This window comes from Ranitomeya imitator, chromosome 2, assembly GCF_032444005.1.
Source record: "Ranitomeya imitator isolate aRanImi1 chromosome 2, aRanImi1.pri, whole genome shotgun sequence".
Classification (NCBI taxonomy): domain Eukaryota; kingdom Metazoa; phylum Chordata; class Amphibia; order Anura; family Dendrobatidae; genus Ranitomeya; species Ranitomeya imitator.
In genome coordinates, this window is record NC_091283.1 from 691080943 (window position 1) to 691096004 (window position 15062).

The 15062-nt window shown below is 44.9% G+C and overlaps 1 protein-coding gene across 3 annotated transcripts in view; it reads right to left on the reverse strand.

The window, feature by feature from the left end:
- Window positions 1-15062, reverse strand: part of POLR3A (RNA polymerase III subunit A) — a 567405-nt gene that overhangs the window by 192924 nt on the left and 359419 nt on the right. For all 3 annotated transcript variants that reach the window (XM_069753076.1, XM_069753078.1, XM_069753077.1), the window contains exon 21: window positions 2646-2759. In XM_069753076.1, the coding sequence (XP_069609177.1) occupies window positions 2646-2759 (114 nt within the window). The remainder of the gene's footprint in view (window positions 1-2645; window positions 2760-15062) is intronic.

Here is a 15062-nt window from a genome sequence, read left to right on the forward strand (position 1 = left end):
TGCGGTTCGTTTTTTGCAGGACAAGATGATGTTTTCAGTGGTACCATGTTTTTTTGTATCTGTCTCACATGTTATTCCACTTTTTGTTTGGTGGTATGATGATAAAGCATTGTTTTTTTGCCTCGTTTATTTTTTTCGTTGTTCACTGAAGGGGTTAACTAGTGGGGTTAACTAGTGGGACAGTTTTATAGGTCGGCTCATTACGGACGCAGCGATACTAAATGTGTACTTTTATTTTTTTTTATTTACATAAAGAAATGTATTTATTGGAACAATATATATATTTTCTTTATTTAGGAATTTAAAAAAAAAATATTTTTACACGTTAATTTTTTTAAAATTTTTTACATTGTCCCAGGGTTGGTCATCACTTGTATAAAGTCAGATCTGACACTTTGCATAGCACTGTCAGATCAGCGATCTGACAGGCAGTGCAAGAGGCTAGCCGATGCCTGCTCTCAGCAGGCACTGAGAAGCCACCTCCATGCAGGACCACGCGGCCATCTTGGATCTGGGGGCCTGTAGATAGGAGACCCGCGGAACAAAGCGATCACATTGCATTGTTCTGCGGGTCTCAGGGAAGCACTTAGGGAGCCCCCTCCCTGCGCGATGCTTCCCTATGCCACCGAAACGCTGGGATCTTGTTTGATCGCAGTGTACCGGGGGTTAAAGTGTCGGGAGCTCCTGGCACACAGTGTGGGGTGTCAGCTGTGATAATCAGCTGACACCCAGCTGCTCTCCATCACTGAGCACGGCTGACTGCACGTGACGTACTATTCAGTCCATGGGAATTACGTCCCAGGTCACATGGACGGAATAGTACGTCCAATGCCAGAAAGGGGTTAAACACTTCGTTTGTGCCAATAGTCTCATTTTTAACGGATTCTCCAGAAAAATTATATTGTTACATATCTTTAGGATAGGTCATCAATATCAGACCAGTGGAAGTCCAACATCTACATTCCTGCCGTACTCATACACAGAGAGAGACTGAATTTGTGGGTTTCACAAGAGGACTTGAGGAAGGTACCCTGGAAAGTCCAAAAAGGTACAGTTTAACTACTAAATGATTTGGAAAATTATTAGACCAGTGGTACCAAAAGAAAACGATATCTGCCTGGGGGTTTTCACTGGAGGAAAATTTCAAGGATTTTATAAGAACTTTAGGAGTGTAGGGTAGACACAGCCAGTGACAGGGCAAGATCCCATATGAAGATCAACAAAGAGCTCTCTGATATCAGCGTCTGATTCAAGGTGTTGTTCCATTTGCCAGGTATCTGCACGTTCTAGAGACCAATCATTGGAAGTAGCTGGTTGGAGCCCAGTGGAGGAAGACTCCAATCTGACCATTTATATGCCAAATGCCTTGTGACTGCCTTTGTTGGTTGGCTAGTTGTTTTAGATTTCTCCAGACATATAAAGAGACCTTTCAAAGTTGTCCTGAGATCATACATGAATGTAGTGTGAACTACCATTCCTGCATCCCCAGAAATTAGATCATTCACTATTCGTATCTAGTGTATGACTGGTTTCACAATATCTGTTTAGTGTGAAGCACAAATATTATTACTCCCGCTAGATAAAAAAAGAAAAAAAAGAAATGTGGCTGCACGCCAAAAGAAAGTAGAAGTATCCGTTACATTATCTTGAAAGATAGGACAATTACTCGAATATTAATAACGGGCCTGTGTGTAGCAGTATCAGTAACTGGACAGTGTAGACATTGCTGTTACCTGTTGGAAGGAAAGGCTGACTGCTGAAACCGAGAGGGAAGTGGAGCTGTTAATTTTTTCACCTGTGCCAAAAACGTCTGGCTCACAATGTTACAATTGCAGTGCCCCCCCCAAAAAGTGACATTTGCAGAAACTGTGTAGCCATCTGAGGAACATGGTGCAGTAATCCTACGCTAACCCAAAAGGATACATGGTTGCCTGAAGATTTACGGTAATAACTGTGGAAGAAATGAACACCAAGAGTTGACAATTGTATTTCGCCAGGTAACTGAGTAATGTGGTTGATGCTTACTAGAGTTTTCGTGAATCAAGTTGCCTGACCCGGGCCATCTGCCATAACAATAAACTCTTGACGTTGGATAGAAGCCTTAAGAACCATCTTTTACCTTACATCCGCTGCTCTTCATTAGCAGATTGGCGCAATGTCACATGTATGTAATGCCACAGTGATGAAGTCAAGCCAAGCCAGCTAATCAAAGAGCTGTGGATGTTGTCAGGTAAGAGGTGGATCTTAAGGCTTTCATCCAACAAAAAGAATTACTGTCATGGCAGAGGGGCTTGGTCAGGTAACTCAGTTTGCATCAGCTCTAGTGCTTACGATATCTATGTAGCCATATCAGGCTCCTGATCCAGCGACAGTACAATTATTTATCCCATAGACATGAGTAAGATGGCTGTCCACTGCCTCGTGCTTGCAATAACTGTGCAGATGTGCTCGATAGACTATCTCTTGCTTGTTATAGCTGGACAGATGTCTTGGCTATAGCATCTGGCTACCTGATGGTTGCAGCCACCCCCTTCCCAGCCTTTACAAAAGTAAGCACTTTGGTTAGATTACTTTATTTAATGTGAGATGTCATCACAGAAAAGGGTGAGGATCTGTAGCTGACCCTAACAAATGACAATCATTACCTGCAGATAAGAATCTTGACAGGATAAAAATTCCGGTTTCTTCAGTATTGACTCAGTTGTCAGAACAAGTTCATTTTTACTTAAGGCTGGTTCATCTGAGCTGGGAAACACTGCCTATGAGAGAAATAGGTCCCCATGAATACAACAGTATGAGACAGGGTTATGATAAGAATATAGTTCATAAAGTCACACACAAATTAAACCCAATGTAACAGGATAGCAGACCGAGGTAAACAACGACCACATTCATTATAAATACAAAAAATCCCAGACTCATATTGTTCAGTGAACTAAGCGAAAATCGCCTAGCTACCCACGTACCACTCCATATTACATGTACCAACAAAGGAGAAACATAGTGGTTAATACATAATGATATCCCTAGATCCAAACGCATCCAGTGGTAGATTTCAGCACCGGTAAGGATAACCTCCATCCACTTTGCCACATATTTATGTTGTGACTATATGCATTTAGGTGGTAGCATGATAAAAGGATCTTTGGATCTAGGGATATCATTATGTATTAATCACTAGGTCATAATGAGTGGTGTCCTCCCTTCAAAGACTTTGGGAGCATATGGATGGACCTGACATTGGATGGGGTTATATATAACATATTTGTAGTCCTTTTTTTGGACGGGTACTTGACAGGGTGCTGAATATTACCTGGGTTGGTGTCCTTGTTATCACATCTTTTAACATTTTGTCTATTTATGTGTGATTTTGCTAATAAAGATTTGTTATAATTTTTACCATAAACGCCTATGTTTCTCCTTTGTTGGACCACATTCTTTGTGCCTAAAGGTGAACTTCACTTTCATTTGATTTTTCACAATATGAGGATTGAGGAATACTTCTACAGGTCCTTCTCAAAAAATTAGCATATAGTGTTAAATTTCATTATTTACCATAATGTAATGATTACAATTAAACTTTCATATATTATAGATTCATTATCCACCAACTGAAATTTGTTAGGTCTTTTATTGTTTTAATACTGATGATTTTGGCATACAACTCCTGATAACCCAAAAAACCTGTCTCAATAAATTAGCATATTTCACCCATCCAATCAAATAAAAGTGTTTTTTAATAACAAATAAAAAAACCAACAAATAATAATGTTCAGTTATGCACTCAATACTTGGTCGGGAATCCTTTGGCAGAAATGACTGCTTCAATGCGGCGTGGCATGGAGGCAATCAGCCTGTGACACTGCTGAGATGTTATGGAGGCCCAGGATGCTTCAATAGCGGCCTTAAGCTCATCCAGAGTGTTGGGTCTTGCGTCTCTCAACTTTCTCTTCACAATATCCCACAGATTCTCTATGGGGTTCAGGTCAGGAGAGTTGGCAGGCCAATTGAGCACAGTAATACAATGGTCAGTAAACCATTTACCAGTGGTTTTGGCACTGTGAGCAGGTGCCAGGTCGTGCTGAAAAATGAAATCTTCATCTCCATAAAGCATTTCAGCCGATGGAAGCATGAAGTGCTCCAAAATCTCCTGATAGCTAGCTGCATTGACCCTGCCCTTGATGAAACACAGTGGACCAACACCAGCAGCTGACATGGCACCCCACACCATCACTGACTGTGGGTACTTGACACTGGACTTCAGGCATTTTGGCATTTCCTTCTCCCCAGTCTTCCTCCAGACTCTGGCACCTTGATTTCCGAATGACATGCAAAATTTGCTTTCATCAGAAAAAAGTACTTGGGACCACTTAGCAACAGTCCAGTGCTGCTTCTCTGTAGCCCAGGTCAGGCGCCTCTGCCGCTGTTTATGGTTCAAAAGTGGGGAATGCGGCACCTGTAGCCCATTTCCTGCACACGCCTGTGCACGGTGGCTCTGGATGTTTCCACACCAGACTCAGTCCACTGCTTCCTCAGGTTCCCCAAGGTCTGGAATCGGTCCTTCTCCACAATCTTCCTCAGGGTCTGGTCTCCTCTTCTCGTTGTACAGCGTTTTCTGCCACATTGTTTCCTTCCAACAGACTTACCATTGAGGTGCCTTGATACAGCACTCTAGGAACAGCCTATTTGTTGAGAAATTTCTTTCTGGGTCTTACCCTCTTGCTTGAGGGTGTCAATGATGGCCTTCTTGACATCTGTCAGGTCGCTAGTCTTACCCATGATGGGGGTTTTGAGTAATGAACCAGGCAGGGAGTTTATAAAAGCCTCAGGTATCTTTTGCATGTGTTTAGAGTTAATTAGTTGATTCAGAAGATTAGGGTAATAGGTCGTTTAGAGAACCTTTTCTTGATATGCTAATTTATTGAGACAGGTTTTTTGGGTTATCAGGAGTTGTATGCCAAAATCATCAGTATTAAAACAATAAAAGACCTGACAAATTTCAGTTGGTGGATAATGAATCTATAATATATGAAAGTTTAATTGTAATCATTACATTATGGTAAATAATGAAATTTAACACTATATGCTAATTTTTTTAGAAGGACCTGTATATGTGGCCATTATGTGATCTGTATCCTACACTTTCACCAGTTTTTCCCTGCAGGCTCTCTCTTAAAGGGAATGTGTCGCAATTATTATATCAAATCAATTATTTTAATACATAATTAAATGTCATTTTTAGTATTTTTTTTTTTTTCAGCAGCTGTAAGCAGGTGGTCTGAATGCAGCAGCACATACACCAGGCAGGGATCAACAGTCTACTGCTACTTTAGTAAAGCACATGAACAAATCATTCTGTATACTATCCACAGTCGATTAAGTCAGTAAAGGGAACCTGTCACAACCTAAATGGAAGATGAGCTAAGCCCACCAGCATCAGGGGCTTATCTACAGCATTCTGTAATGTAATGCTGTAGAAAAGCCCCGGATGTATCCTGAAAGATGAGAAAAACAGGTTATACTCAACCAGGGGCGGTCCCGGTTTTGTTTGGGTCCGATGGGGTCCTCCAGATATGGAGCCAGTCCAGTCTGTAGTCTCTCTGTAGACTCTAGTACACGGTCAGATTCTGTGATCTGCTGATCTCGTTCCTCCAGACACTGGCGTATCTCTCCTGCCCCTCCTCTACCATCTTCCTGATTGTGGCTTTTGTCAGATTGTTTTGGTTGACAGTTCGGTCAGGTTGAGTTTGGGTGAGCTGTTCTAGGGGTCCTGGTTTGTGGGAACCACCTATATGTAGCATGGCTTTATGGTGATGGGAGCTTGGGTTGCTACTCTGTAGGTGAGACTGGAAGGACAGCACCCTCTTCAGGACTGCTAGGTGCAGTGGGAATCTGTCCAGCTCAGCACGGCAGGCATTGTTGGTGGTGCTCCGATGGACCTGGAGGTGTTTACAGAATTCCAGGTGGAAAATTTTTTTTTTTGGACTGAAATCCCACTTTGACCAGTGTGGGTAGGCATGAGGGCCCCAGACTTCACTGCCATACAGGAGGATTTGGGTGATTATGACATAAAAGATTTTTAGCCAGACCCTCACTGGTGGCTTCAGATGGTAGAGCTTCCTTCGAATGGCATAGAAGGTTTTGCAGGCCTTGTCCTTCATGGTCTCTATAGCTTGTTTGAAGCTCCCTGACTGGTGAATTTCCAGGCCCAGGTAGGTATATTTGTTTGTTTCTGTAAGAGCGCAGTTGTTTAGCACGAATGGAAGTTGCTGGTTCGGTCTTGGCTTTCTCTTCTAGAACACCATGACGTTGGTTTTCTTTGCATTGATCAGTAGTGCCCACGTGGAGCTGAATTTCTCCAAGATTTTCAGGTTTTCTTGGAGACCTTTCTCAGTTGGTGACAGCAGCAGCGGGTCATCTGCATACAACCTGGTGCCGTGAAAGATTCCAGAGTGGTGGCCAGCTCATTGATGTAAATGTTGAAAAGCGTTGGGCTTAGGGTGCAGCCCTGTATGACTCCGCGGCTCTGCTGGAATTCAGCCGTTCTTCTACCATTCACGATCAAGCTGCAGCGGTTCTCAGTGTAGTTTCAGTAACAGGCCCGGGTGCCACACCAAATCAAAAGCCTTTCTGAAATCCACAAAACATGCGTACATCTTCCCATGCTTTGTGTTTTGGACGTGGCTCTGAATGAAGCTATGCTGGGTATAGATGTGATCGGTAGAGCGGTGGTTTGGCATGAACCCTGCTTGGCTTTTGCTGAGGATGTTATGCTCGTGAGGAAATTAAGGATCCTTTTGTTCAAGATGCTATTGAACAGTTTCCCCAGGTTGCTGCTGACACATATTCCTCTGTAGTTGGCAGGGTCGTACCTATCCCCACTCTTGTGAATGGGTGAGACGAGTCCTTGATTCCAGGTACGAGGGAAGTAGCCAGCACTCAGCGCAATATTGAACAGTTTAACCATTGCTGCCTGTATTTCCGGTGGGCTATATTTCAGCATTTCTGGTGGGATTCCATCTGGGCCACTGGCTTTCTTATGGAAGAGATTCTCTCTAACTTCCTGTAGTGTGATTGCTGTATCCAGTGGTTTTGGAAATGTTTGACTTTTTCCTCCATTGTTTTTGTTTTTCTGTTATGTTTTTCTGTTCTTGGTTTAGTTCTTCCTTCGGGATGTCTTTGTAGAGGTCTATGAAGCACTGAGCCAGATATTGCCAATTTGGATATGGATGTTTTTCTTGTTTTTTGTGCCCATGTGGTTCCATAGTTCCCAGAAGGAGTTGTTTTGGAGGGCGTCTTGGAGTTGGTTAAGTTTGGTGGAGATGTAATTCTGCTTCTTCCTCTTGAGGATGGCTTTGTATTGCCTTTGTATGGTGTCATAGGCATCCCCTCAGACCCGGATGGCTGGGGTCTCTGTTTCTTGTTTGAGGCTGTTCTCAGGGTCTTCCGTATGGCTTTACATTCTCTGTCAAACCAACTATTGGTCTGTTTTTCTTTTGGCCTTTTATAGTTGACTTTTTTAAGGTCGGACAGTTCGGCCATGGTGTAGAATATATCATTGAGGTCTTTTGCAGCTTGGTTCACTCCTTCTGGGTTAGGCTTGTACTCATAGATCAGGCCGTGGGATCCATATTCATGTAATAAAAAGAATGAAAATAAAAAATATGGGATATACTTACCCTTCAACGGCTCTCAGCGGTGGTCTCCGTTTCTAAGGATGCATTGAGTAAAGGACCTTCGATGACGTCGCGGTCGCATGACCGGTCATGTGACCGTGACATCATTGAAGGTCCTTTGCTCAATGCATCCTTAGGAACGGAGGCCGCTGCTTGCGCCGCTGAGAGCCGGGGGTCGTCGGAGTGTAAGTATATCCCCTATTTTTTATTTTTATTCCTTTTTTTTACATGAATATGGATCCCAGGGCCTGAAGGAAAGTCTCCTCTCCTCCAGACCCTGGGAACCATACAGGAACGCTCCCTGCACACGCTGTATCCGGCATACAAGACGACCTCGACTTTTGAGAAGATTTTCAGGGGTTAAAAAGTCATCTTATACGCCAGAAAATACGGTATAATATATTATATATACATATATATTATATTTACATATATATATATATATATATATATATATATATATATATATATATATATATATATAATATTTCTACATATAATATTTATATATACAGTCATGGCCAAAAGTATTGACACCCCTGCAGTTCTGTCAGATAATGCTCATTTTCTTCCTGAAAATGATTGCAATCACAAATTATTTGGTATTATTATCTTCATTTCATTTGTCTTAAATGAAAAAACACAAAAGAAAATGAAGCAAAACATTGATCATTTCACACAAAACTCCAAAAATGGGCCAGACAAAAGTATTGACACCCTCAGCCTAATACTTGGTTGCACAACCTTTAGCCAAAATAACTGCGACCAACCACTTCCGGTAACCATCAATGAGTTTCTTACAATGCTCTGCTGGAATTTTAGACCATTTTTCTTTGGCAAACTGCTCCAGGTCCCTGATATTTGAAGGGTGCCTTCTCCAAACTGCCATTTTTAGATCTCTCCACAGGTGTTCTATGGGATTCAGGTCTGGACTCATTGCTGGCCACCATAGAAGTCTCCAGTGCTTTCTCAAACCATTTTCTAGTGCTTTTTGAAGTGTGTTTTGGGTCATTGTCCTGCTGGAATACCCATGACCTCTGAGGAAGACCCAGCTTTCTCACACTGGGCCCTACATTATGCTGAAAAATTTGTTGGTAGTCTTCATACTTCATAATGCCATGCACACAGTCAAGCAGTCCGGTGCCAGAGGCAGCAAAGCAACCCCAAAACATCAGGGAACCTCCGCCATGTTTGTCTGTAGGGACCGTGTTCTTTTCTTTGAATGCCTCTTTTTTATCTCCTGTAAACTCTATGTTGATGCCTTTGCCCAAAAAGCTCTACTTTTGTCTCATCTGACCAGACAACATTCTTCCAAAACGTTTTAGACTTTTTCAGGTAAGTTTTGGCAAACTCCAGCCTGGCTTTTTTATGTCTCGGGGTAAGAAGTGGGGTCTTCCTGGGTCTCCTACCATACAGTCCCTTTTCATTCAGATGCCGACGGATAGTACGGGTTGACACTGTTGTACCCTCAGACTGCAGGGCAGCTTGAACTTGTTTAGATGTTAGACGAGGTTCTTTATCCAACATCCGCACAATCTTGCGTTGAAATCTCCTGTCAATTTTTCTTTTCCGTCCACATCTAGGGAGGTTAGCCACAGTGCCATGGGCTTTACACTTCTTGATGACACTGAGCACGGTGGACACAGGAACATTCAGGTCTTTGGAGACGGACTTGTAGCCTTGAGATTGCTCATGCTTCCTCACAATTTGGTTTCTCAAGTCCTGAGACAGTTCTTTGGTCTTTCTTTTTGGTTTCTTTTCTCCATGCTCAATGTGGTACACACAAGGACACAGGACAGAGGTTGAGTCAACTTTAATCCATGTCAACTGGCTGCAAGTGTGATTTAGTTATTGCCAACACCTGTTAGGTGCCACAGGTAAGTTACAGGTGCTGTTAATTACACTACAGAAGCATCACATGATTTTTATAACCGTGCCAATACTTTTGTCCACCCCCTTTTTATGTTTGGTGTGGAATTATATCCAATTTGGCTTTAGGACAATTATTTTTGTGTTTTTTCATTTAAGACAAAGTAAATGAAGATAATAATACCAAATAATTTGTGTTTGCAATCATTTTCAGGAAGAAACTGAGTATTATCTGACAGAATTTGCAGGGGTGTCAATACTTTTGGCCATAACTAGATGGTGGCCCGACTCTAGAGCAGTAGTATATAGCACAGCCACTTAGTATATAGTATATAGCACAGCCATGTAGTATATGAGTATATAGCAGGGGTCCCCAACTCCAGTCCTCAAGGCCCACCAACAGGTCATGTTTTCAGGATTTCCTTTGCATTGCACAGGTGATGCAATTATTACCTGGGCAAGATTAAGGAAATCCTGAAAACATGACATGTTGGTGGGCCTTGAGGACTGGAGTTGGGGACCCCTGGTATATAGCAACCACGTAGTATATAGCACAGCCACGTAGTATATAGCACAACCACGTACTATACAACACAGCCACGTAGTATATAGCAGAGCCATGTAGTATATAGCAGAACCACGTAGAACATAGCAGAGCCACGTAGTATATAGCACAGCCACGTAGTATATAGCACAGCCACGTAGTATATAGCACAACCACGAAGTAGATAGCACAGCCATGTAGTATATAGCACAGCCATGTAGTATATAAGTATATAGCAGGGGTCCCCAACTCCAGTCCTCAAGGCCCACCAACAGGTCATGTTTTCAGGATTTCCTTTGCATTGCACAGGTGATGCAATTATTACCTGGGCAAGATTAAGGAAATCCTGAAAACATGACATGTTGGTGGGCCTTGAGGACTGGAGTTGGGGACCCCTGGTATATAGCAACCACGTAGTATATAGCACAGCCATGTAGTATATAGCACAACCATGTACTATACAACACAGCCACGTAGTATATAGCAGAGCCATCTAGTATATAGCAGAACCACGTAGTACATAGCAGAGCCACGTAGTACATAGCAGAGCCACGTAGTATATAGCACAGCCACGTAGTATATAGCACAGCCACGTAGTATATAGCACAGCCACGTAGTATATAGCACAGCCACGTAGTATATAGCACAACCACGTAGTATATAGCACAGCCACGTAGTATATAGCACAGCCACGTAGTATATAGCACAGCCACGTAGTATATAGCACAGCCACATAGTATATAGCACAGCCACGTAGTATATAGCACAACCACGTAGTATATAGCACAGCCACGTAGTATATAGCACAGCAACGTAGTATATAGCACAGCCACGTAGTATATAGCAGCCTCGTAGTATATAGCACAGTCACGTAGTATATAACACAGCCCACGCAGTAAATTACAGCCCACGCAGTATATAACACTCCCCACGTAGTATATATCAGTCACGCAGTATATAACACAGCCCACGTAGTATACAGCAGTGTGGGCACCATATCTCTGTTAAAAAAAAAAAAAGAATTAAAATAAAAAATATTTATATACTCACCCTCCGGCATCCACAGAAGTTGTCCCGATGCGTGCGAGGCTGCCGCCAGCTTCCGTTCCCAGTGAGGCATTGCGAAATTACCCAGATGACTTAGCGGTCTCGCGAGACCGCTAAGTCATCTGGGTAATTTTGCAATGCCTCACTGGGAACGGACGCTGGCGGCAGCATCACCGCTCGCGCGCATCGGTAAACGGCGGAAGGTGAGAATAGCACCATTTTTAATTTTTTTAATTAGTTTTAACATTATATCTTTTTACTATTGATGCTGCATAGGCACTGGGGCACTGACTGCAGGGGAGTAGGGAGCGGCCAATTCATGGCCGGACTATGCCTGACGCTGATTGGTCGCGGCCGGCTTGTCTAAGGGGTACTTCCGTCTGTTTGTAACTTCCGTAACGGAAATCCCGGGTCGCTGATTGTCGCGGCCGATATTGGGGCAGGAGTTAAACACCGCTTCACTTTTCAATATTGATGCTGCCTATGCAGCATCAATAGTTAAAACATATAATGTTAAAAATAATAATAAAAAAACCCCATTATATTCTCACCTTCCGGCGTCCGTGGCACCCTTACCCAGTCCTCGCGACGCTCCGGTCCCAAGAATGACTTGTGACAATGACTTGAGATCACGTATCGGTCTCGTGAGATGATGACGTAGCTGTCTCGCGAGACCGCTACATGATCATGGGTTATTGCCGAAAGGCATTACTGGGAAAGGAGCGTCGCGAGGAGCATCGCTAAAGACCTGGGCTGGATCCGGGGGCCGCCGGAAGGTGAGTATATAACTATTTTTTATTTTAATTGTTTTTTTTAACAGGGATATGGTGCCCACACTGCTATATACTACGTGGGCTGTGCTATATTCTATGTCGCTGTGCTATATACTACGTGGGATGTGTTATATACTAAGTGGCTGTGCAATATACTACGTGGGCTGTGTTATATACTGCGTGGGCTGTGCTATATACTACATACATGTTCTAGCATACCCAATGCGTTAGAATCGCCACCATCTAGTATTATAATATATATATATGTAATACAGGGTACCAAGCTCGGAGTGGCCAGTCCGAAGCGACAAGGATCACCGGGACGCCTTCCGCTTTGATTTTTCAGATGACCCTTGGGATCAGCGGAAGAGGCGGAAAGATGTAAGGGAGACAAAATTGGCTCCATGGGAGTACTAGGGCATCTGAGCCGATGGCTAACGGATTGCGGTATCAAGCTACAAATGCCGGAACCTTGGTGTTTAGCCTGGAGGCCATGAGGTCCACATCTGGAGTGCCCCAACGCTGGCAAATCCCATGAAAGACTTCCGGATGAAGGCTATGCCCTGGCAGCTGAGAAAGTCCGTTGCCCAATTCTCTACCCCCGGAATGTGAACTGCGGAGATAAGCGATTAATTTGCCTCGGCCCATTGAAGGATGTGCGAAACCTCGGTCATCGCTCTTCTGCTGTGCGTGCCTCCCTGGCGATTGATGTATGCCACAGCTGTGGCGTTGTCTGATTGGATCCGGACGGGACTTCCCGCCAAGAGGTGATGGAATCAATGAAGAGCCAGCATTATCGCTCGGATCTCGAGCATGTTGATTGGAAGGTTGGCTTCCTGAGCAGATCAACGTTCCTGAGCCATGTGGTGACGAAAAAAACATGCCCCATCCGAGGAGACTGACGTCGGTGGTCACTACCAGCCAATGATCCGAGAAGGAAGGACCTTTCCTGATTCAAGGACGACGTTGCAGTCCACCACCTGAGAGATCACTTGATTCTGGGTGCCAGGCGAAAACGGTGACCCAGGGAGGCTGGATTCTTGTCCCATGCTGAGATCAAAGCCTGCTGCAGGGGACAGAAGTGAAATTGGGCAAATGGCACTGCCTCGATAGATGCCACCCGAGTACCTGCATGGCAAACTGCAGGGGTGAGAGCGGCCCAGGGACAGCAATTGGGCTCCCCGGCTTAGAGAGGAAATCTTTTTCAGAGGGAGAATTACCAACCCTAGGGAAGTGTCCAAGATCATGCCAAAAAAGGAGACTTGCTGGGATGGAACTGGAGATTATTTCTCCATGTTCACCAGCCAACCTAAAGGAGACAGTGTCGACGGTGACAGTGACGCTCTCTTTGCAAGCCCGATAGGATGGACCTTTGACGAGAAGATCGTCCAGATATGGAAGAATCACCACAACCCGGGAGTGTAGAATAGACATGACAGCTGCCATGACTTTTGTGAATACCCTGGGGCCGGTGGCGAGCCTGAAGGGCAGAGCAGTGAATTGAAAATGATCGTCTCCGACCGCAAAGCGTAGGAATCTTTGACTTTCGAAGATTGGGAAGTGAAGATATGCGTCTTTGATGTCGATTGACGCCAGGTATTCCCCTTTTTCCAAAGAAGCGACAGAGCGTAGGGATTCCATCCTGAAATGGTGCACTGAGAGGAATTTGTTTAACAACTTCAGGTCCAAAATGGGCCGCATCTAGCTTCTAGAGGTTTAGAGGTTTTAGGCCTGAGAAACGCTTATCTGGGCGGCTTCTATGCCTTGTAATAATGTCCGTAAACTCAGGGTGGTTGGCAGAAAGCCTGTGAGGCAGTTTTGCACGCTTAAAGGACACTGGGTGATCCTGATTAGTATCGAGCACTTCGTCTATTTTTTTTAGAGTATGATTAACCGCCTCGATGAGGGAATCAATAGACTCCTGGAACTCAGGGGATTCCGAGTCTGGGGCCACATCGGATTCGTATTCTGAGTCGTGCTCACTGTAAGCCCTGGAGAAGGGGAACAGCATACAGAACTAGTGGATGAAGAAACATCGGAGCTCCGTTGGGATACGGCATGGATACGCTTCCTGGAGGAATGTGTACTCCCCATCGCCGTCCGGCCCCATGTCTGAAGAAGACTGTTGTGCAGCCGCGAGACCCTCTACTGGGGGTAAGGTGATGCCCTGGCTTGAGGATGAATCGCGAAAGGATTCTAAGGCCCCTCGAGGGAAGCCATGGACTGTGTCAAAGAAGAAGCCCACTCAGGGGGCTGGCCCCGCTATGTTCTACGGTAGCGGGGGGCTCCTGAGAGCCTGAAGATTCATAGTCTGTACAGAGGGGTTTTGGATGTTTCCGCGGTAGGGAAGCATTAAATGAGGTACATGAGGCATAGATCACCATGTGCATTTAATTTGCCTTTTTATTAGCCTGTGGCTGAGACATTTTACAAACATTTGTAGGGAGATGCAGATGGCTGCTGAGAGGCTGTAGGGCTGAGACTGGCCTAGCAGAGTGAGGGGTTAAATAAGTATCTGCCGTGGAGTGGGTAAAGAAGCGAGCGCTAACTTACCCAGGTCCTGCGTCTGTGCCCCCAGTCAGGTCGTCCTGCTGCGGTGTCACACCTAACTTCCTTCAGTCATCTAGGAAGCAGTCCCCGAGAGTGAAGACGGTACTTCTGGTGGGCAACGAGATGCACCAGGAGTAGGCAGAGCTATGGGAGGGACGCAGTTGCAATGTGCAGCGTCCCAGGAAGAAAAGCCGCCCGGCAAGCACCAGAAAGAGGGGCAGAGTAGGTCGTGATCTGGCATACCACGGACAAAAGCCAGGGCCTAAATTAGCAACCGCGGTCAGCAATGACGGCCGCGGTCAGCGGTGATGGCCACGACGGCCGGAGCCTGCCGCGGCCAGCGCTGCTGCGTGCAGCGGCCAGTGCAGTGGTCACAGCGGAGTGGACAGCTCCAGCGAGGACCGGGGGGGGCTCAAACGGCGTCGGAAAGGAGAGAATTATGAGGAGTACTAATCCCCTCTGGACTCCGGACTTCCACAGAGGACCCCTGGAGGGGGAGGGAAAGAGTCTTACTCACCCCTGCCGATGGAGTGCATTTGCCTGCAATCTCCAGCCAAGTACTCACAATTTTCGTTGTCTGATTGGATCCATGTAGGAAATCTG